The sequence below is a fragment of the Primulina tabacum genome, chromosome 11 (assembly GCF_025594145.1).
Source record: "Primulina tabacum isolate GXHZ01 chromosome 11, ASM2559414v2, whole genome shotgun sequence".
Taxonomy (NCBI): domain Eukaryota; kingdom Viridiplantae; phylum Streptophyta; class Magnoliopsida; order Lamiales; family Gesneriaceae; genus Primulina; species Primulina tabacum.
The window spans coordinates 12013035-12033767 of NC_134560.1; the positions used below are offsets into that span (position 1 = coordinate 12013035).

Genomic DNA, 20733 nt, shown 5'->3' on the forward strand with positions numbered 1-20733 from the left:
ATCTCCTATTCATTGGGACGAGGTTGGGGAAAGAAGAGATATTGGTCCGGATGTGATTGAAGAGACTGCCGAGCTTGTAGTCAAAATTCGTGAGAGAATGAAGACTGCAAAAAGCCGACAAAAGAGTTATGCGGACAAAAGACGAAGGGACTTAGAGTTTACAGTGAGCGACCATGTATTTGTGAAAATAGCACCTATGAAGGGTGTGATGCGTTTTGGCAAGAAGGGCAAGCTTAGTCCAAGATTCATTGGTCCGTTTGAGATTTTGGAGAGAAGGGACACTAGCTTATAGAGTGGCATTGCCACCAACACTTTTTGGAGTTCACAACGTGTTCCACATTTCGATGCTGCAGAAGTACATGTCGAACCCATCACATGTGCTAAATTATGAACCACTTTAACTAACACCAAATATGACATATGAAGAAAGACCTGTCCAAATCTTAGGAAGGCAAGAAAGAAGATTGCGAAACAAAGTCATTCCAATGGTCAAGGTCAAGTGGCTGAATCACTCGGAAGAGGAAGCTACTTGGGAAACCGAGAGGGACCTGAAGTGTCGCTATCCAGAACTATTTGGTAAGTTCTAATTTCGAGTACAAAATTTTATTTAAGGGGGGGGGGGAGGAATTGTAAGGTTCAAAATTAAGACGACGTAATCCAACTGCATGCAAAACTAGGAAATATGAAAAAATGAGTAATTAATTGATTTTAATTGCTAATTGATTATGTGGCATACATACTTATATGTTAAATAGGATTTTATTGTCATTATGCTTAAAACTGAATTTTTAAGGAATATTCAAGTTACGATCGAGGAACGGAGACCGATGGCTGAAAAAAAGTAAAATGTTTTTATTAAATATTTAATTTTAATTGTTTAAATTATGGTTGATGTTTTTTCATATTTTTTGGAAAATAAGGAGTTCAAAGGTGATTTTATACGCCGGGATGTGAATTTTATCGGTGTTGGTTTTTCAACAAAATGCGAACTTAATGACAACCCGGCTAATAAATTCACAAACTATCCTAAGCAAAATCATTTTTATTATTTAACTAAAGATAATGGGGCCTAAACTTTGCTTAATAGGCCTAAGCTTGGGTTAGTGATTTTATTTACTATAAAATATACAAAAACTCCACCCCAAACCCTACTCTACCCACGCCCCACTCCCCTTTTCGAAGCAAACTCTCTCCCCAAATCACACAGCACACACGACAACACACTAAGCATATTCAAGGAAATTTTCGAAGGGTTCAAGGTAGAATCAAGCCAAGGTTTTGCTCCGTTCTTCGTCGTCAAAGTTTAATCGTGCGTTTAAAACGCAAAGACACGCCATACATCTCCTTTTCTCATCTATCACGTCATAATATCGTTTTAAAAGTTGTGTGCATGAAAACCATGAAGTTGCTTTGTTTATTTTTAGATTATTGCACATGCATGTACCTAATCCATGAATTGTGATCCAAATAATTGTGCTATACATGTAAGAGGCTGCCATGATGTTAGGCTATGATCAAGAGTTGCTTTTGCACGTTTTAAAAGGGTCCTAAACACCACAAAACTCTGCACACAAGCACACGTTGGTGATCGTTTTTGCTGTCAAGGGTCTTGTGATCGGGTTGCTTGTGGAGGGGTCGGCTGGGTCTTGGCTTGGGCCAGGGCTCGGCCAGTGTTGGTTATGGGTCAGGGGGAGGGTCCTAGCCAGGCAAGGACACGAGTTAGGGGCAAGGGAAAGAGTCCTAGCCATGCTAGGACTCCTACCGAGAATCGCGCAACACATGCGTGAGTTGGTGTAGCCTTCCAGCGGGTTGAGGGCTCGGTCCAGAACTCAGGGGCTGGGCTAGGGCAAGTCCTTAGGGTCCTAGGTAGGTGTACTAGAGGGTGGTTCGGTTGCTGGAGCATCGGCTAGGTTCCTGAGTTCACAAACTAAGAGTCAAAGAACATTAGAACTCTCGGCCGCTACATGGGTTGGTAGGGGGCTCACGTTTTTGGCTTGGGTCTGGTTCCTAGGGGTTCCAAGGGTCCATTAGAGTGCACTAAGGAGTTGGTCAGGGTTTGGGAAGGTATGGCTCGAGGGTGGCTCGACAAAATCGAGACATGGCTCGGGTGGGACGTTTATTGGTCATTTGAGGGTTTTCAAAGCAAAATATCTGAAACATGGCTCACGGGGGGTCGAGCCATGGTTCATAAGGGCTAAAATAATATAAAAAGTCTAAGTTTTAAGTTTAGGAATTTTATTCTAAAGTTTGGGATTTTTCGGGATTAAAACACCGTCAAAACGATTAATTAAAGATTAATTGAAAAGTCTAGTTTTTTAAGCTAAATAAAATTATGGAAATTTTAATTTAAGCTTAAATAATTATTTGGGACATGTTAGAGTCAATGAAATCATGGAAAATGTCAAAACGTAAAATGTCACATCCAGGGAGAAAACGGTCTTTTTACACTGAAAATTAGTAAACGTCATGGCAGTGCTCTAAATGTTGTTTTTATGATATTACGAGTATTTTAAAATGTTTATGATTTTTACATGTTAATTTATGATTTTTAAATGTCAATGGATTTTTTTTTATGATTTAAGGTTGACATTTAAAATACATGTTGCATGCTTGGTTTCAAAAGAAAAATGATATTTATGCATGATTTTATAAAGTGAAGAAAATATGAAAACATTGATGTAAGTGAAGTAATTGTGACTAATGAGAATATAAGGATATGATTGAGGATAGGCCAAGTCTCAGTTGACGATCTTGTGTCGCTGATATCCCCGCCGTCCAGTACTGTGGTGACATGTAGATGGATCCATCGATTTTTTGAGGATTGAGGAAGGTCACAATTAACGATCTGAACACAATAAAGGAAAATGGTTATGATCATGATAAAAGGATACATGTTATGATTGAGGAAAAGGATCCAGTGAGGTTTATGTTATGCATATCATGATAATGTTATTTTTACGTAAAAAAAAATATTTTCACTGTTGATTGTGATTTTATACGTATACTTGTTATCAAGATTATGGTGTTTTGAGTCTTTAAACTCACTAGGTGTGATGGATGCAGGTGAGGTTGAGAGAGGTCTTGATGCTTGATTTGCTGGACTGAAGGTGCACACAACCCGAGAACCAGCGCTTCTACTTTTTCCGCGCTTATGATTCATGATTACGATTTACGTTAAAAGATTTTTTTAAGACCATTTTTTTATGCTTTAGAGTGGTTTTTGAGAGGATGGTACATTTCACGCTTTGCTTTTTAGCTTTGGTAAAACATTTGACTATTTCCTTTGGATATTCAAATATTAGTTGGTTGACATTTTACATTTAAAATGATGCAAAATATTTTATAAAAATATTTTCATGCATGTCGAGGGTTTGGCCTAGTGTGAAGTTTTTTTTAAAAAAAATTTCTAGTACTTTAAAACAATAAAAAGGACATATGTTTCAAAATTAGTTGCAAACTTGTGTAATTATGGAGGTCAATTTTAGAGAACATGTTATCATAATTAGTAGAACGGTCGAATCGTGATATAAATAATTTGATTTGTATCATCATAACATTACATGCTTACTTTTAGTTAAACATCAAATGTTTGAACTTAAAAAATAATTAAATAATAAAATTTTAAAAAATTAATCTCATGCATTTTCATTTTTGTTGATTAATAATATCTTCAAATGAAATACATCAGAATTAAAAATAATGTTTGTTATTAGAATTTTCGAGAGAAGTAAAACATGATTATAAGTTGTTACTTTCAGACCATTTATTACTTTAAAAAATGGGTCAACTCAAAGTTTTGATGATATTTCCAAGTTCTTAAACTCTTATCTCCCTAAAATTTAAAGTCCTTGTTCTATCAATTACAAGTCAACTCTCTAAAAATCAGATTAATTTTTTTAAATAAAATAATATATATAATTATTTTAAAGATAAGCAAATAATTAGCAAGTTGTATTTAAAAAAATATTTTTAAAAAGAGTTGTCAATTTTGGGAATAATGAAATTTGAAAATTTGGATGTTATTTAAACAGTATAATATTTTTTAAATAATAAAATATCAAATTTATGGACAAAAAATTTACTAATAGATTTTTTTTAAAACAAGTAATTAATTTTTTCCTCAAGGCAAACTAATAAAACAAAATTAAAATATTTTTTAATAAACTTATATATCTAATAGATTTTTTAAAAAAGTAATTAATTTTTCCCTCGAGTATCGGATTTCCGGGTTTTTCCGGTTCGGTTTAGACTTTCGGCATTTTCTAGAACCTCGCCAGAGGGAACACAAACCCCTGAAATCGATGGCCTTTCGCCACCGCCACATTTACTCCTCATTGCTCATACGCCGCCGCCCATACTCCTCGGCCGCCAAATCAGCTCCAGTTCTGTTCGAAATTTCCTCTACCACCACCGAAGAATCAGTCACCCTCCAGCTTTTGTCATGGGGTCGTGGAGGCTCCGGGCAGCTCGGAGGAGGCGTCGAGGAAAGCCGAATATATCCTTCACCCGTCGCCACCTTGCGTATTCCGCCGAATTTCCGCCTCTCTGACGCGACTACTGGTCGCCTATCCCGATTTTCTGATTCCGATGGGTCCCCTATCGAAGTGGGGATTTCGTGTGGGCTGTTCCACTCGGGCTTGGTGGTGGATGGACAACTATGGATTTGGGGAAAAGGTGACGGCGGCAGGCTCGGGTTTGGACATGAAAACTCGGTGTTTGTGCCAACACTGAATCCTCATTTGGAATCCCATGTTAGAAGTATTGCTCTCGGTGGTCTCCATTCTGTTGCTCTCGATTCCCTTGGCCGTGTCTTCACGTGGTCAGTTCCTATCTCACCCTTGATTGATTTTGTCGTAATGTTAATAATATTAAGTGATGAGGTGACAGTATTGGCTTGAATATCTCAAATGAGGTTAGAAAGTTTGTGGTACTTGTTTTCCACATTAGTAGCTCAGTATACGGATGACCAAAGCAATCTGTTTACTCTTTAGAGACTTATTTAATTAGTGCCTATCTGATTTTGGATGCGCAAATCCTGTTAATGCTTGTGTGGAGAAGTTAAGGAAGCTTTAGCACAATAATCACACTTATTGCCTGTTATTATTTTAGTTTTATCCCTTTATCATAGAGATGTCTTGTTGGATAATGTTCACAAATTACAATGAACCCACTAAGATACACATCATGTGTTTAAGCCCCTGATTTTTATTTGGGTTGGATTGTTGTCTGCAAATCCTGATATTCTTTTCACAAAATAAAGTTTTTCAGGGGTTATGGAGGATTTGGTGCTCTCGGACATTCTGTGTATCACAGAGAACTCTTGCCTAAAATGGTTGAGGGATCTTGGATTGAAGAAATATGTCATATTGCTACCAGTGGTACACATTCAGCTGCTATCACAAAATCTGGTTAGATATTTATTTGTTACCAGCTTAGTTTTTGAGCATTTGAAGTCCATCCTTTATTTTTCTTGAGTATTAGGGGCTAAAAGTTTAAAGAGACACAGAGATGCTACACAACAGTGGCGTTTGGTTGAGCTTTGTATTATTTTCAATTAAAAGTTTAGAATTAGTCTTTTAAAGATTTTTTGGAATGTCACTGCAGAAGTTTTTGGAAGTTGACGAGATTTTTTTCTATTTAAAAGCATATCTCTTATAATTAATTTTTAAAAATGATTGAGATATTTTATAATATAGATATAGATATGTGTCTCTGAAGTGTATATTTAATAGGAGTATGATTGAGATAATGAAAGAATATTGATTTCTGAGCCCTAACACCCAACCCATGTATTTCTTCTTGAATTTAATGATGTTACGTATTTTACATTAAATCTGCACCGTATCACTTGAATTAAGTTTTATGTTAGTGATACCTCTGATACAAAAACCTGGGCTTTCTCTTGTTAACCTTAATTTACTCAGAAAGAGCACATATCTCTTCCACAAGAATTATGGTAGAGAAATATAGATGTAATGATTTAATGTTGAAAAATTGAATGCAAACATATGTTAATCACTCTCAGTACCCCAAAAACAAAAGGAGGGATCTCACTACTACCCTTGCCCGTAGCCATGTTAGCACACAAAATTTAAGGAATTTTTTGAGTGCCGAACAATTACCCCACTTCCCCTCATTTTATTCCCTTGTGTTCCTCCCGTATGTTTCTTATACTTAGTCTCCTTACTAGCCATCACCTGTATTCTTTGTATGTTGGGGCTTCAGTATCCATTGGGCTTTACTTTCCTGGATCTGTAACTATGTCTCTCTTCATCAAGAGAATGAGTTTTATGCATAAAAAAGAATCCTGAACATTAGAGCCATTGTGCTTTGTGGGCATTTTATTTATTCCTGCTGTTTGGCATTATCTGCTCTAGAATATTCAGATATTACTTCAATATTGCATTTGTGTACCACCTTTTCTTGATTTAATAATTTATTTTTCTTCCATGATATTGTTAATTTGTTATGTAGGAAAACTTTACATTTGGGGACGAGATGAAGGGGATGGTAGATTGGGCCTTGGTCCTGGTCGTGGCCCAGACCATGCAGGTGGTCTCAGCACTCCGACTGAAGTAAAGGCAATGCCTGTGCCAGTAGCTGCTGTTTCATGTGGTGGGTTTTTCACGATGGCATTGACCGAAGAAGGACAACTTTGGAACTGGGGTGGTAAGGATGCATGCAATTTACAGTTATGATGTTTTGATAATGATTTGACAAGAAAATATTTAATATATTGATATAAAGAATAAACTTGACGGAAATTATTTAATATACTGAAATAAAGAATAAACTTGACCCATATTTCAAATTATAAGAATAGAAAACCACCCTCTTGGGTGGTGGAATGCATATACTTTATCAGATGTTTAAGCAACATTTTAAGAGAAACTAAATGGTTATTGATTATTTGAAATGCAGAATGCAAACTTGATTCCAGTTGTTCAAAATCCATTGTCACGGGTTTTAGGTCACAAATTTAGAGAAAGTTAAAAATTCCATAGTTTTTGGAAGTGAACCAATGAGTTAATTTCACGTTTTGAGATGGCCGATATATGTATGAACCTTGAACCCAAAAATCAAGGATCAGTTCATTTCACCATTTTTGAGATTATATGAAACCTGCTGTTTTTTTAGTGGAACTATATTCTATTTTCTGTTGTCAACATAGATAATTCAGATTTGGTATATATGTTTTTTAAATCTGTCACTGTGCTCATTCTGTTTTAAATGAAAACTGACCTGGAGAAAATCGATCATACTTTAAATATGTCACATTGAGTGCCAGAACGAGTTGCCTGAGTTTCTGTTGGAATTTCAATTTGTCTAAATGTTACAAAGTTTTCCTCATATAGTATTTTTATCTTGATTGAGAAGGCAGTGAGGCTGCTATAAGATGTAGCTTCGTTTTCATATTATCTGTAATGCTTTAGCTTTGCGTTTTGCCAACTAACAGATACTTTGAATCGCAGCAAACTCCAACTATGAGCTGGGTAGAGGTGATAAAGTCGGTGGCTGGAAACCTCAACATGTTCCTGCTCTCAAAGATGAACGTGTAGTTCAGATTGCCAGTGGCGGATACCATTCTCTTGCTTTGACAGGTATAGCAACTTTATAACCTAGCACGTTTCGGTTAGCATGCATTGATGTGGGAGATAGGCTTTGTGGATCTGATTTGACTACATCGTGTATTACATCTCAGAAAAAGGACAAGTTCTTTCATGGGGTCATGGTGGGCATGGTCAGTTGGGCCATTCTTCTTTTCATTTACAAAAGGTTCCTGAGCCTGTTATGGCCTTAGCTAATGAGAAGGTCATTTATGTTGCTTGTGGGGGTTCATCATCGGCAGCTATAACTGGTAAGCAGTCCATTCTATACAATTAAATTCTTATTTGAGATCAATATTATCAAATCTTTCATTTGGCACATTATTTTTTCCGTGTATATATGCTTGAAATGATTATAAAACGTTAAAAATAAAATGTGTGCTACATCTTAAACTATGCAACTTACAAGGCATAAGGTGTTGATAACTAGATGCAAATCTTCTTTATTTTCTCTTTCTGTGGCAATTATAGGGAAAACAATTAATGCAGCTCATGTTAGTACCTTCAAAAGAAAATCTACCACTGATATGGTTCATGTAGAATAGTAGAACTGGAAAAAAACTTGAGGTGACAAATAATATATTCTCAGATGCCTAGGCAGAACAGGGAGATGTCTGCGGTGCAGATACCCTGTTGCTCTCGTTGTACCCATAAATCCCTGGTCATTTTTCCTGTGTTTTTCAGTTGGACATCATCCCTTAAGAACGAGAATCATAACCTTATTTCTTGTCATGTGAGTAAGCAAAAATTGATTAGCATTAAATTTTTTAAAAAAGTTGGTTAACTATTTATTCTGTACTTGGAGGTTTCCAATGTCCTAACCGGCAGTTTTGTTCTCATTAGTGAAAATCACTTCTTAATAAAAAAAGAGAAGAGGTTTTTCGCAACCAAATTGATGTTTTTTCGAATCAGCAGACAAAGGGAAGTTGTACATGTGGGGCAATGCAAGGGATAATCAACTAGGTGTTCCTGGGCTTTCTGAGGTACAACCGTCTCCAGTTGAAGTAAAGTTTCTTTGGGAAGATGATGGACTGGGGGAGTTCAAAGTTTTGTCTGTTGCCGCTGGCGCGTCTCATGCCATGTGCCTTGTTTCAAGAACAGAGACTGGGAAGAGGTAATATTATTCTGTGTAATGGGGATCTATTGGATGCCGACTGCTTCGATCTAATGATCCTTGTGGATTATCTTGTCCCACCTAGTAATAGGTGATTTCAGTGTGGTGTTTTTTATGTATCTTTATTGGGATTAATTAAGATATAAGATTTTATTTTTTTGTTTGAAGTAAGGTTTAAATATTTTTCAAGTTACCAAATTTCAATGGTGAAATTGGCAGCATGTACCAGAATTGGAACAACAGACACTCACAGAATTAGTTTTCTTTCCAATGAATCGAACAATTTAGTTGTTTTCAATCATTTAAACATTCAGCAAGATTACCAATTTGCTCAAGGTTTCAATCGTTTTAGCGAAAGAATGCTAGCAATTAAACTAGGAAGTTTGATTTTAATTATACTACTACATTATGCTGCAAAAATTCAATTATTTTTAGAACAAGTCAAAGTTAAAGGAATGTAGCTGAGAAATTTGATATGTTATAATAGCTTAAGTGCTATATAGATTATAATATTCAAAGGAATTTTCTGAAAGTAATCGATGGAATCGCCCAAAAACTCGGTTAATCTAGTAATTAAACTGATATATTAATATTTTCTATCAGGAATTTGAAGCAATCAAACTTACAAGTTAAAAAAAAATGAAAAATATCTCCTCGGGTTCAAGTTGTAAAAAGTAAGACTGAAACGTCCTTTTTTTTTATGTTTTCAAATACTATTAATTTTTTTTGTATAAATATTTTTTCTAACTGAAACCATCCAACATAAAAATTAATATTTAAAAATCTTAAATGCATAATATCTTTAAATTACAAAGTCGTACATCAATTTTAAAATAATCAAAAAATTAAACTTCAAAATAAAGCATAAATTTGTAACAAATAACCCTTAAATTTTTTACGTCAAAACTTTAAATACTAAGCTAATGCGGAAAATAAAAGTTCATTAGGAGTGTACTGTCGGACCCGATCCACTCAAACGTCAGCGTCTCCCTCAAAATCATCCTCACATGCGATCATCCAAACCTAGTGAGTCTAATGATTCATCACGTTCAAATCATATGTAACAAATAATACATATACAGACAAATGCAGTTTTAAAATAAATCTTTTACTAAAATAAGCTGGTGTAAAAACTCATAATTATATATAAATCATAAATCCTTGCATCACCATATATTATGTTGGGTGAAGTTTGATCATTGAAAGTAACTATCCTTTATCATATCATCACGTGGTTGACTTATCAGTCTATATACACCAAGTACCTAGGGGCAGGACAGTAGACAAATACTAATCGTTATTACAATGTAATTTGATTAGGGTTAATTAATTACAGCGGAAAACAAGGAAAATTTTTCTTTACAATGAGCCAAAAATGTGACAACTATAATTATGATACTAAAAATAGTATATAATAAAGTCGCATCTAAACATGTCACATCATAACATATGTCCACACATAAGCAAAATCAACTACATACAACAACTCATATCCTCGGGACATGCCCCGATATATAGATACATATATACACTGGGATAGACAACTCAACCTCAACTCAAATGTGACTCCCTCCAGAAGTACCATCTCCAGTTTCTTGATAACCTGGAGTACCTGCTATTCTTCACACACAAAGAGAACAACAGCCCCCTTAGGAGGTGAGCACAAGCTCCGTATGGAACAACCATAATATATACAACATGTATCTATACAATTATATATGGTATGCAATGCATGCATGTCTTGGGGATATCAGGTCAAATGCCCATCCACGCAACCAATCGAATCGCTATCAAATCAATGCTCGAGCTGGCACGCCGACCTCAATCAAGTATAAGGGATGACCGTATGATAGCGTCGGCAAAGCGCAATCAAATCCCAAATCTCAATCAATTAATCATCGGGCCACAAATGACTATGTTTTTTTACGGGCCACATAATGCCAAATGTAACATCGTGTTCACAAACCTCAAAATAAAATCTAATGATATCAAGGTAGTCAAGGATCATAGCTCAATGTGCATGTCATGTATCGATGTATGAATAAAATAATGTGTGTTAACAAAATATTTATTTTATACATCGATATACCAATCATAAATGTCATGTATGCCACATCAACTCAACAAGTAATGTATATAGACACATATTCTCAGTCAAATCAATCAAACATATATCATCTGACACAGATACATGTCGCATGTTACTCGGTCGCAACATACTTTAATTCTTCGTCTCCGGTCAATGTTGCTTTAAGATTTCAATACAGAAAATCTATCTACATAATCAACATATTCATTTCAATCAATGAATTCCTTTAAAATCAACGTTTAAAATTTCAAAAATCTTTTGCAACTTTGAAAATTCATATCAAATTGAAATGACAACATAATTCAATTCCGACTATGAATAGGAGTTTCTTATCGATTATTCTATCGCATATATTGAAATCAACTTCAAATACATGCTATTTTAGCGATTCAAGAAATAAAAGTTCTGAATAGAGAAGAAACTTATATCAAAAGAATGCTCTCGATGCGAGGATTCCGGATATATAATTTGTTTCGCGTTTGACAACGTTTCGAAGTAAATTCGGACGAGAGAATTTGATTTCTTCTTTTCTCCTTCGACATTCGAAGCTTCAGCAGCATTACAATGAAGGAAAACTCATTCTTATCACTTTAAATCCAAGGTGTGCGCGCTGGGGCGCAATTGATGGAAATACGATTGTCAAGCTCCTTCTGAGGTCTTCTCCTATAAACGGGCTCCCTCTGGGCCTTTTTTCTCACGATATTTCCAATTATATCATTTATGTCACAATCAAGTCACATCCTTCAAAATATTTTTCCTTTCATTTTATTTATAAAATATCGTATCCTTAAAAAAATCGTAAAATACCATTTTTCCATTTTTCAGAAAAAATCATACATGCTTTGCATATATCATAAAAATATCATATTTGCATCATAAACATTTTAAAATATCATTTAGCATGTATTATGATTCTTCGGGACACTGCCAGACCTTTTGAACTACCAGGGGACGTAAAATGACAATTTTATCCATGTACTCGATTTTGGCTTTTTCTTACTTTTCTTGACTCGAGCCTATCCCATAGCATCATATAAGCTTAAATTTGACTTCTAATATTTTCTTTGACGTAAACTCGAGCCTTTTGATTTAATGACTTATTAACCAAACCATAAAGCGTTTTAAACCCGAATAAATTCGAAACTTAATATTTTAAATCCAAAATTTTAAACTTAGACTTTAATCCCAAAACTACCCCCGTGAGCCACAAACCAACCCCCGTGAACCATGGTTCAAGCCCCTTTCCTTCCCAAGCCATAACCGAACCCGTTCTCTCCCTAGAACCCCTCGGCCACCCCATGCCCGAACCATCGCCGGACCAAACCCTAACCTCGACGCACCAGACCGTAGCCTACCTCTCCTGGACCATCACATACCCCTGAACCACGCCTAGCCACGCGCCGCATCCCTCTTCTTCCTCAGCCGCACACATCTCTCGTGATTCTCCCTAGTTCGCGGCTTCCATCAGCGGCCACCATTCCAGCCCCTCAATGGATCTTCCTAGCCTCTTCCCAAAGCCGCTCACAGGGCCCTGGCCGAGCCCTGGTGCGGTTCCTCCCCAGCCGTCCCATGACCACAAGGAAACTCATGAAGAAACCCTAGGTTCGACTACCTAAACATGCACGGCCATCGCACTACTGTCCAGCCCTCGTTCTGTCTTTAAACAAACTCTTTTTCCAATCCTTTAACATCCCCTAATGACAACGTGTCCTTCAGAAATCATAACACGTCTCCAACGAGCGTAAAAACATCAAAAAATTTGGAAAATAAACCTTTAAATGTTAAATATTTGAACTACAAATTTTTTATGCTTAAAAACATAAATCACATGTATTATGATTCGAATGGTGCAAAAAATAAAATTTAGAAACGTGTCTTTGCTTTTAAAACGCTCGAATATTGGATCGTTGGCGCGGGTTGCGAAGAAGAATGAACGGGCGACGAACAACCTCGGATTTTGCTCTCAAATTTTCGAAAATTTAGTGTGTTGTTTGTGTTTTTCGGCCACTAAGAGTCTTTAGAACCCTAGGGTTTGATTTATAAATTTCAAAATTGTGTTTTAAAAAGTTAGGATTCTAGGTTTTTGGTTTGGAAACAATTAGACCCATCAATCCTAGGTAAATTAAGTCCATTAAAGCCCAATTAATTATAAAACAAAAGTTTACAAAAATCGTTTCCAAAAATAATAACTTTCGGGTCTTTAAAAGTCTTTCGTTTGACTAAAATCGGCTTCCCAAATAAAATAAGGCTCGATGCGTAAAATAATTTGGACCCCAACATTTTTAGAAAATTTTCATTTTGTTTAATTATTTTATCGAGCCTTAAAAATATTTTCATCTTGGTCATCCCCGATCTTTTTTCCCCGGCCTAATATTGAATATCCGGACAAAATTCTTAATTTCATGAAATCATGTAATTTAGACATTTAATCATATATCCTTTAAGTATTTAAAACGATTTAAATAAAATAAATAAGCAATTTAAATAATTTACATACATGCGATTTACGTGAACTGATTTTTGGACGTTACAAAGACCAACCATTTTCACAACATGGATTATGATATCCTAAGCTTCTAGCAAACTATTAGTGGTTTAATTTTTGATAAGGCATTTAAAACGCCAATTGGATGTTTATTAGAATCTTGTGGAGTGGTCAAAATTTGATACCAAACGAGTAATATGCAATCGGTGCACACAGGATTCATGGTTAAACAAAGGTCATTGAAGTATCATCGTACTTTTTCTGGAACGTACACCTAATGTAACTTTAAGCAATACAAGTCGCACAATTCAAGGGCTTTTCTTATCTTGCAAAGTCTCTAGTCTCTTTAAGCAAATACAAGTTGCACGGCACAACTTAATCAAAGCGCTAGCCTTTACATAGATTTTCAGCTATGCATGAACGGTGCCAGCAAGAACGTCGATTGAATCAAGGCCGAAGATACAACCGAAAGTCATCAGCACATTTATAACACATAGTAGTTTAAAAAATCATAATCTAAAATAACTCAGACAAATCAAATTTTACAACATTGATAGCCCAATGTAAATCAAACACCTGTATTTCTTGATTCATTTTGGTTTCTTCTTGGATGATGAAACATCATTATACATTCAATGATACACAAATATATCAACTGCACAACGTTATAGATATGGTTACCCCACTTCTATTTTCACTGTTGATCATAAACTCATTTACAATGCAATGTATGTCTCAATAGTTGATTTGGCAAGCCACAACAAACCTGGATCATTTCGCTTCAGCACTAAAAAGGTTTCGGCCTTCCCATTTCCGTCCATAACATCTTCACAGAATCCAACCATTATGAGAATGTCCATAGCAGCTGCCACAAAATTAAAGTGCATTTTAGTTTCAAACTTATAGGAGGAAAATCCTTGCCCCTTACATAATGCATGCATTGTCAAAGATATAGACAAGTAGAAATACATTGGAAAATAATCATGGCGCTAGATACAAGATATGACGCGCTATACAGCATTGATGGTATCGCGTGTAGGCTCCAACTTTAAACTTGCCAAGTTGACTCAGGTATATCCAGTCATGGTGAACTTGAAGATTTTAAAGTTTTAAATATTCTCCATTCTTTGAATGTCAGCAAAATGAAATATCTTAAACCCTAATCTGCATGGAACATAGGGCATAATTGTGAATTGCAGAGTGGGATTCCTCCTCACTCAACCCCGGTCACAATTAAAAAGGGCTGGAGGAGATCGTTGGATGAGATTAATGGACAAAAGTGTACTATTATATTGCGTCAATTTTCATGTTGTTGGAAGCACAATAAGTATGACAGCGCATTAATGTGAATTTAAATGCAAGATGCAGTCATTACCTTTGTATCCAACAATGTTCTTTTGTATCACTGGATTAACCTGCAACAGATCAACATCACCAGCTAAGCATCATTAATAAAAGATGTTAATGTATGATGAAGGTATTAAAACATGCAAGTATTAAAATTACCTTTCTGAGTTTTTTGAACTTCAACTCATTTGGGTGTTCAATCACATTACTGCGTGTAAATTAAAATGTCAGCTCTAACACTGAATGCATAAGTTGATAGACAATAATTAAATGATGAAAATAAAAAATTAAACTCAGAATTCAAGTTACACCTTATTATCTTGATTAAAGTATGTAAAATCACACCAGCTTCTGAGTGACTAACTTCATTTCTCAATAACTGAATAGCATTTTGCAGACGATCGCAAACCATGGTGACAGGGTCTTGAATTATCTGCAATTTTGGATCATCTGAATTGGACTGAACAGTTTGGCTCCTTGATGATATCTCACCAGAATCAGGCTCGGTCATTGCCACTTCCTGAGAATCATTTTGCTTAGGTTCAAAATGACAAGGGATATCTGTAGCTGCACACGTATGAGAGTCCATTTGATCACATCTCACCGTGTTCTGAAATCTCGGATAACCATCTGCTCCAGAATCATCATGTTCAGGTTCTAAAGTTTTCTGAAGTGCTCCAGGGTAGCTTGGCCCAATTCTGGCACTGGATACATCATGATTTGATTCTTCACACCCCAGAGTTTGGGGCGGAGACAAAATTTCGCTCACTTGAGAATTATCAGGATCAACTTCCATATCCGCATGGATTTCTCCTGATTCCACGTAACTTTTGAGCTCCAAGAACTCATCCTTATAATCAACATCAGTATCAGGTTCCAAAGCATTCTGATTGTGAAAGCAGACACCAGAATTAGCTATGCAAGTGAGTTTGCCAGCTATCTGAATTTTTCCATTGTGCTGCTAATGAATTCAGGTTTTAGGCAAACACCTATAAGATTTATTTACTTATTTATTTATTTTGACGTACCATAGATGATCTCAGAAGTGCAGTGGATGAGTTGGCTAAACGTTGATAAGCAGCACTTGCTGAAGATGCACGAGCATCAGGAAGTATAGAAGTTCGTCCTCCAAGCTTTTGCGATGAGGTTTCATTTCGGTTAATATCAAACTCTTCTTCATATTGTACTGAATGAGTGAAACCACTCAAGGTGTGGCCCCTTGATTTAGTCCAGTCAAGAGTAGCTGCTTCCTTGTTAAGCTGATTAGAATTAAACGAAATCAAAATATACAGCAGTGACAGTATTATCTAGAAGACATGCACAACCAAGAACAAAAATTCCTCAACTCACGCACATGAAACACATAAAGAGAGGAGATTCTTGAGGGCACCAGATACAGAATAAGTTGATATTTAGTACCTGACTATCCAGCGCATAAAAATTTGCATCATGATCAGAATACACCATGTGTGCCTAAAAAGGTGCCAAAAGTACAAAGGGATTCATATGTCAGCAGTAGAAGTGAAACATAAATAAACAAAGAGCAGACCCCTAAGTTTATGTTTAATTCATTATGTTTACTTTCAGATGTGTTTTCCTGAAGATTTATTTTAAAAATTGTATTGGGAAATGTGATGTATGCTTGATTTGTTTTCCAGAGGAGATATTTTTGCTGCAAAATATCAAACCATGGGAGAGTATTTTGGATTATGTAATTTTTTGGTGGTTTATAGAGTATTTTAAAATTTTGAAAGTATATTTTATTGAATTAGGGTATAATATAATACTTAAGTTGATTTTGAGAATGGTAAAACGATGAATTGAAAAATAATGATTGTATGTGTAATGATTGTAAATGCAATTGAAATGTAAATTGAGCGTTTCCAAAAAATAACATGGTTTTAAAAATGAAATCAAACATAGCCTAAATTTTTTTGAACAGAAACAGAACAGATTGAAATGTAATAACATACTAGTTCATGAAGAAGAGTCTTTTTAATGCTTTCATATTTACGGAAACCATGGAAGTCATCTGTTCGAAGGCGCAGTGATATCTCTTCTCCATGATTCTTCATATAATTCAAAACCAATAACATAAGAAGTCAGAGATGTTATAAGAGAAATTAAACAGATGGACAAGCCTTGAAATTTGTGTGAGCGTAAATTAAGATAACAACAAAAGCATGTGAGAGTTTCTCATCAGGATACTCACCTTGTTGACGCCAAGTATGCATTTAGGACTTACACCAACATAACCAATTGGTGCCATCTCCGTTAAAATTCCCACTCGCCAATGATGCTTAAGATGCCCGTGAAAAGAAAACATGTTACAATTGACAAGATGTATTAAATTTTACGGAAACTCAAAAGTACTTCCAAGTGTACCTTATTCATAATTGAAACAATTCCCGGATCCGAAGCAAGCATATGTAGCAATTCCAAAGCCTTGGATGTAGGAGGATTTAACTGACATCATGACATCAGAGGTCAATTACTGAATAAAAGTACTCTGCTCAGGTTATTTCCTCAATGGTAGGAATATTGTAATTACAATAATTTCTATATGTAAAATTAAAATGCAAGAAAGAAAGAGAGAGAATTAGTTAACAAGGTTAAACAGCATGGAGAAGATTGCAATATTGTATCTCAAAACACTACCCCTGCCTTCAGAATAATAGAAAAGAATTGATACCCAGTGAAAAGAACCATAAACTGTTCAAGGCATAGATATGAGGTACCAAGATTTGACATATTGTAGTTTCTCGCCATAATTATTTCAGTATAGTGGTCCATAATTTTCCACGTCATGCATGAACTTCCCAGATGATAATTGAAGTAAATTGAAATTTGGCAAAAAGTTCATCTTATCAGAAGCTCATAGTCCAATACTCCACGCAGTGCAAGCAACCAACATAAAACTACTGACATATATTGTTTCTTTAACCCATTCAAGCACATAATTGTTCGTGAAATAAGTCTAATCGTGATCAAAACAATGATTTTAGCATCTTAAGATTTAAAGCCCATGTGCATCATCACTTCATGGCGGAGTCAAGTTTCACCCTGGGCACGGATAAACCAATAGAGCGCAAAGGTAGAGAATTGGAGAGCGTATCGGCCAGTCTCATCTAAATGCCCAATGTCGATCTGAGCCGATGCGTGATCCATATCAGTAGCGCAGTCATAAGAACCAGCAAAGTTTACTCCTTTTCACAGAAATAACCAGTATTTCTATAGACGGTTTAAGAGCTTCATTCTTCCATTCATAGTCAGTTTCATTACATTTTGTTTGGAGGTTTGAGCAGATGAAAGTTTCCAATTTATAAACCCCCAAATTTTTATCCATCCAACACAGTAATGAGCGCATAGCCGAATTGCTGAAAGATAAAGAAGAAGAAATGTAAACTTTACCTCTACTCCTGGAAGACTGAGTGTTCTGAAATCACAAAAAATGTAAGGTCCTTGAGGAAGTTTATGCGTAGTATAGGGTCGGTTTGAAATTTTCCGCCTCAATCTTTTTGCTTCTTCATCAAATCCAGCAATCCTTAGGTCCACCTTTTCATTCTGTAGGACTTCATTAACCTCATCTTCTAGAACTCCCATCATTCGAACAGCCTTTCCCTGGAGAAGATAGAAGACAGCTAATGGCAATGAAATTTAAACGTGTTTGGAAGGTATATTTAGTCATTCAGTTGTATCAATGCAATCTAAACAAAATGTAAGAAAAAAGGCCAAAAGAATTGGTAACAAAAGACACGATTCATTCTGAAAATATGCCGCATCATATTTATTAGTTTGGGTGACCCTATCTACCTTCCAATGAGCACAACCATTTCAAAAGAACTTGCTATTGCCGAGCCTGGGGACAGTAGATGCATTTAGACTTACTCTACATGAGCTCATGAGTGCAAGGTCGCAATGGATTAATTTGTAGAAACTGCTAGTACCACTCAGTGTTGGTCAAATATATTTATGGTAAAGTTATGTAATTTCACTGAAAGAAATCAAACAACACTGCCAGTTTGTGATACAAAGAGTTTTATCTATTTTTCCAATACGGTCACACTAAATTATTGTCATCCTATAACTCACGAGTAAAGACTGGAAAAGATAAAAAAACCGCAAGATTTGTTTTCTAACATTGCAAAAGCATAATGATAGGTTTTTTATTCTAGGGTAAAGATGATGGACAGTTTCTCATGATTGAATATGCGGCAATTCATCTGAGATGTGTTTCCAGTGTGTTGATTTTAATCCAGCTTATGTCATATATTCGTGCAATCAATAAAACAAAACAACTGTAGTGTTAAATGTGATGCTTTTGTCTATCAACGTCTAATCCGATTTGTGCTTAGCTGTTCGATTTATTTTTGTTATTACCCAACATGGGAGTACCCATCATTCATCAACCTCCTCTCAGAACATCAAGTCCTATGAGCAAGTCTTTCATTTTGAGAAACGGAACCAATTTGAGTACAAAGTAGTTAAATTTATGAGCGGATTATAATGATAGAAGTCGGTGGATGTATATCAAGGGCAAGACTTGGCACCTTATGAACTGATGCTGCTTCCAGGCTTAGACAAGAATGTTTGTCGGAAAAAGGGTATAGCATTGTAGAACTTTTTCCTGTGGAAACAAGAAGCCGAAGAGTGTCAGCTTTGACATTAGTGAGTGTTTGCAAATGGTCCCCCAAGTCCTTGAGAGTAGCATTTTGATTAATCTCCACTGTGAACTTTTGTCCCCGCCATGTAACTAAGCAACTATGTGATTCTTCCTGTTGCCCCATGTTCTGCTACATGAAAGGGAAGCAACCCATATTTTAGAATAACTCGTTTAAGCTTGATTGAGAATATATTCCAGTGTACATAGATTTCCTTTATTCTCTTTGATTAGCATTACAGATCTGACTATTATCATATACACCTAATCTTACCTTAATTAACAATTCTGATATAATGATAAAATCAAAATTCCATCTCTTAAAAAAAATAAATCAGCAAACACCAGAACAGTAAAATATTCAACGACAATCATAGTGCATAAATTTTCAATAGTAATTCATGATGAATCACATTCAATCAATCTATGATGCAAATAACACGAGATGAAAATAAATATATCAGTAGAGGCCCACATAATTTCGATAAACAGATAGATAATGTCCATATTTCGAACTTTCTCACAACAAATTTCAGATAAAAGTTTTTCAACACAGCATGAGGCAAATACAGACGATCAACTGAAATACGAAGCTCAATTCCAATAATACAAACTAGGATATGGGATATTCATTACCCATTCATCACAAATTTCGAACATTTTCACAACAAATTTCAGCTCAACGGAATATAATCCGGTTCTCTGACATGAATCGACAACAAAAACAATTCAACCTACCACATCTTAATCCAGTTGTTTATGACAGAAGATTGTAAGCTAATTAAAACATTCGATCAATGAAATGAGAGAATTTACCCCAGTTTCCATGCGGTTTCTTCTTTCTCAAGACAATATTTTACAAATACAGAGGCCTGAATCTGGTCGCTGGTATTTATATATGGGCAGGATTTTAAAGCGCACTTTAGTATGGCTCAACTAATTTGGCTAATGTGATCGGTTGCGCGTTTGATCAAGTAAGCACTGACGTAAAAAAAAGGGCGTAAATACATTATAATCCCTTGATAGATAGATGACACAATGTCTTTATAGATATATTTTTATTGTAAATGATTATCTTATTTAATTAGATTCGAAAGATTTTTAGTTAAAATAAATATGACAAAATAATATTTGTAAAAATTTGTATGTTGTAATCTTCTCATATAAATAGGGTGATTGTGTTCAATGAAAATTACACCTTAGTAGGAATGTTCAAACTTCGGATAAAACCGAAAATCCAAATAGAAAAAACCGGACACTGAATCGAACCAAAAATCGAATTTTATAATTCAGATATAAATGTTAAAACCGAAATTTATTTGGTTCGGTTTCGGATTATATATGTCAAAACCGAACCGACAGAAAAAGCCGAAATTTCATTAAATTAATAATTTTATTTTTATTATATATTTTTTTAGATGAATCAGATGA

General features: G+C 35.4%; 2 protein-coding genes across 6 annotated transcripts; one reads left to right on the plus strand and one right to left on the minus strand.

Annotated features, from left to right (window-relative positions):
• The first annotated feature begins 4243 nt into the window (after positions 1 to 4243).
• Positions 4244 to 8872, plus strand: LOC142519040 (RCC1 domain-containing protein RUG3, mitochondrial). Of its 2 annotated transcripts, none has more exons than XM_075621927.1 (6): positions 4244 to 4819; positions 5269 to 5408; positions 6475 to 6669; positions 7473 to 7601; positions 7703 to 7858; positions 8520 to 8872. In XM_075621927.1, exons 1-6 carry the CDS (start codon positions 4302 to 4304, stop codon positions 8723 to 8725), a joined length of 1344 nt encoding a protein of 447 aa, XP_075478042.1. In that variant the 5' UTR covers positions 4244 to 4301; the 3' UTR covers positions 8726 to 8872. The 2 variants fall into 2 exon arrangements, with proteins under 2 accessions (XP_075478042.1, XP_075478043.1); XM_075621928.1 differs by having other exon boundaries at positions 4247 to 4819; positions 8523 to 8872.
• Positions 8873 to 13795: 4923 nt separating this feature from the next.
• Positions 13796 to 20257, minus strand: LOC142518200 (uncharacterized). 4 transcript variants are annotated; one of them, XM_075620922.1, is made up of 13 exons: positions 20119 to 20232; positions 19193 to 19435; positions 18054 to 18263; positions 17028 to 17108; positions 16855 to 16941; positions 16616 to 16711; positions 16062 to 16115; positions 15671 to 15901; positions 15247 to 15582; positions 14954 to 15162; positions 14802 to 14850; positions 14671 to 14710; positions 13796 to 14160 (listed from the first exon to the last, which is right to left on the minus strand). In XM_075620922.1, the coding sequence occupies exons 1-13, from the start codon at positions 20128 to 20130 to the stop codon at positions 14012 to 14014; spliced, it is 1797 nt and encodes a 598-aa protein (XP_075477037.1). In that variant the 5' UTR covers positions 20131 to 20232; the 3' UTR covers positions 13796 to 14011. The 4 variants fall into 4 exon arrangements, with proteins under 4 accessions (XP_075477037.1, XP_075477035.1, XP_075477034.1 ...); XM_075620920.1 differs by having other exon boundaries at positions 14954 to 15582; positions 19193 to 19432; positions 20119 to 20257; XM_075620919.1 differs by having other exon boundaries at positions 14954 to 15582; positions 20119 to 20231.
• Between the last annotated feature and the right edge of the window lie 476 nt (positions 20258 to 20733).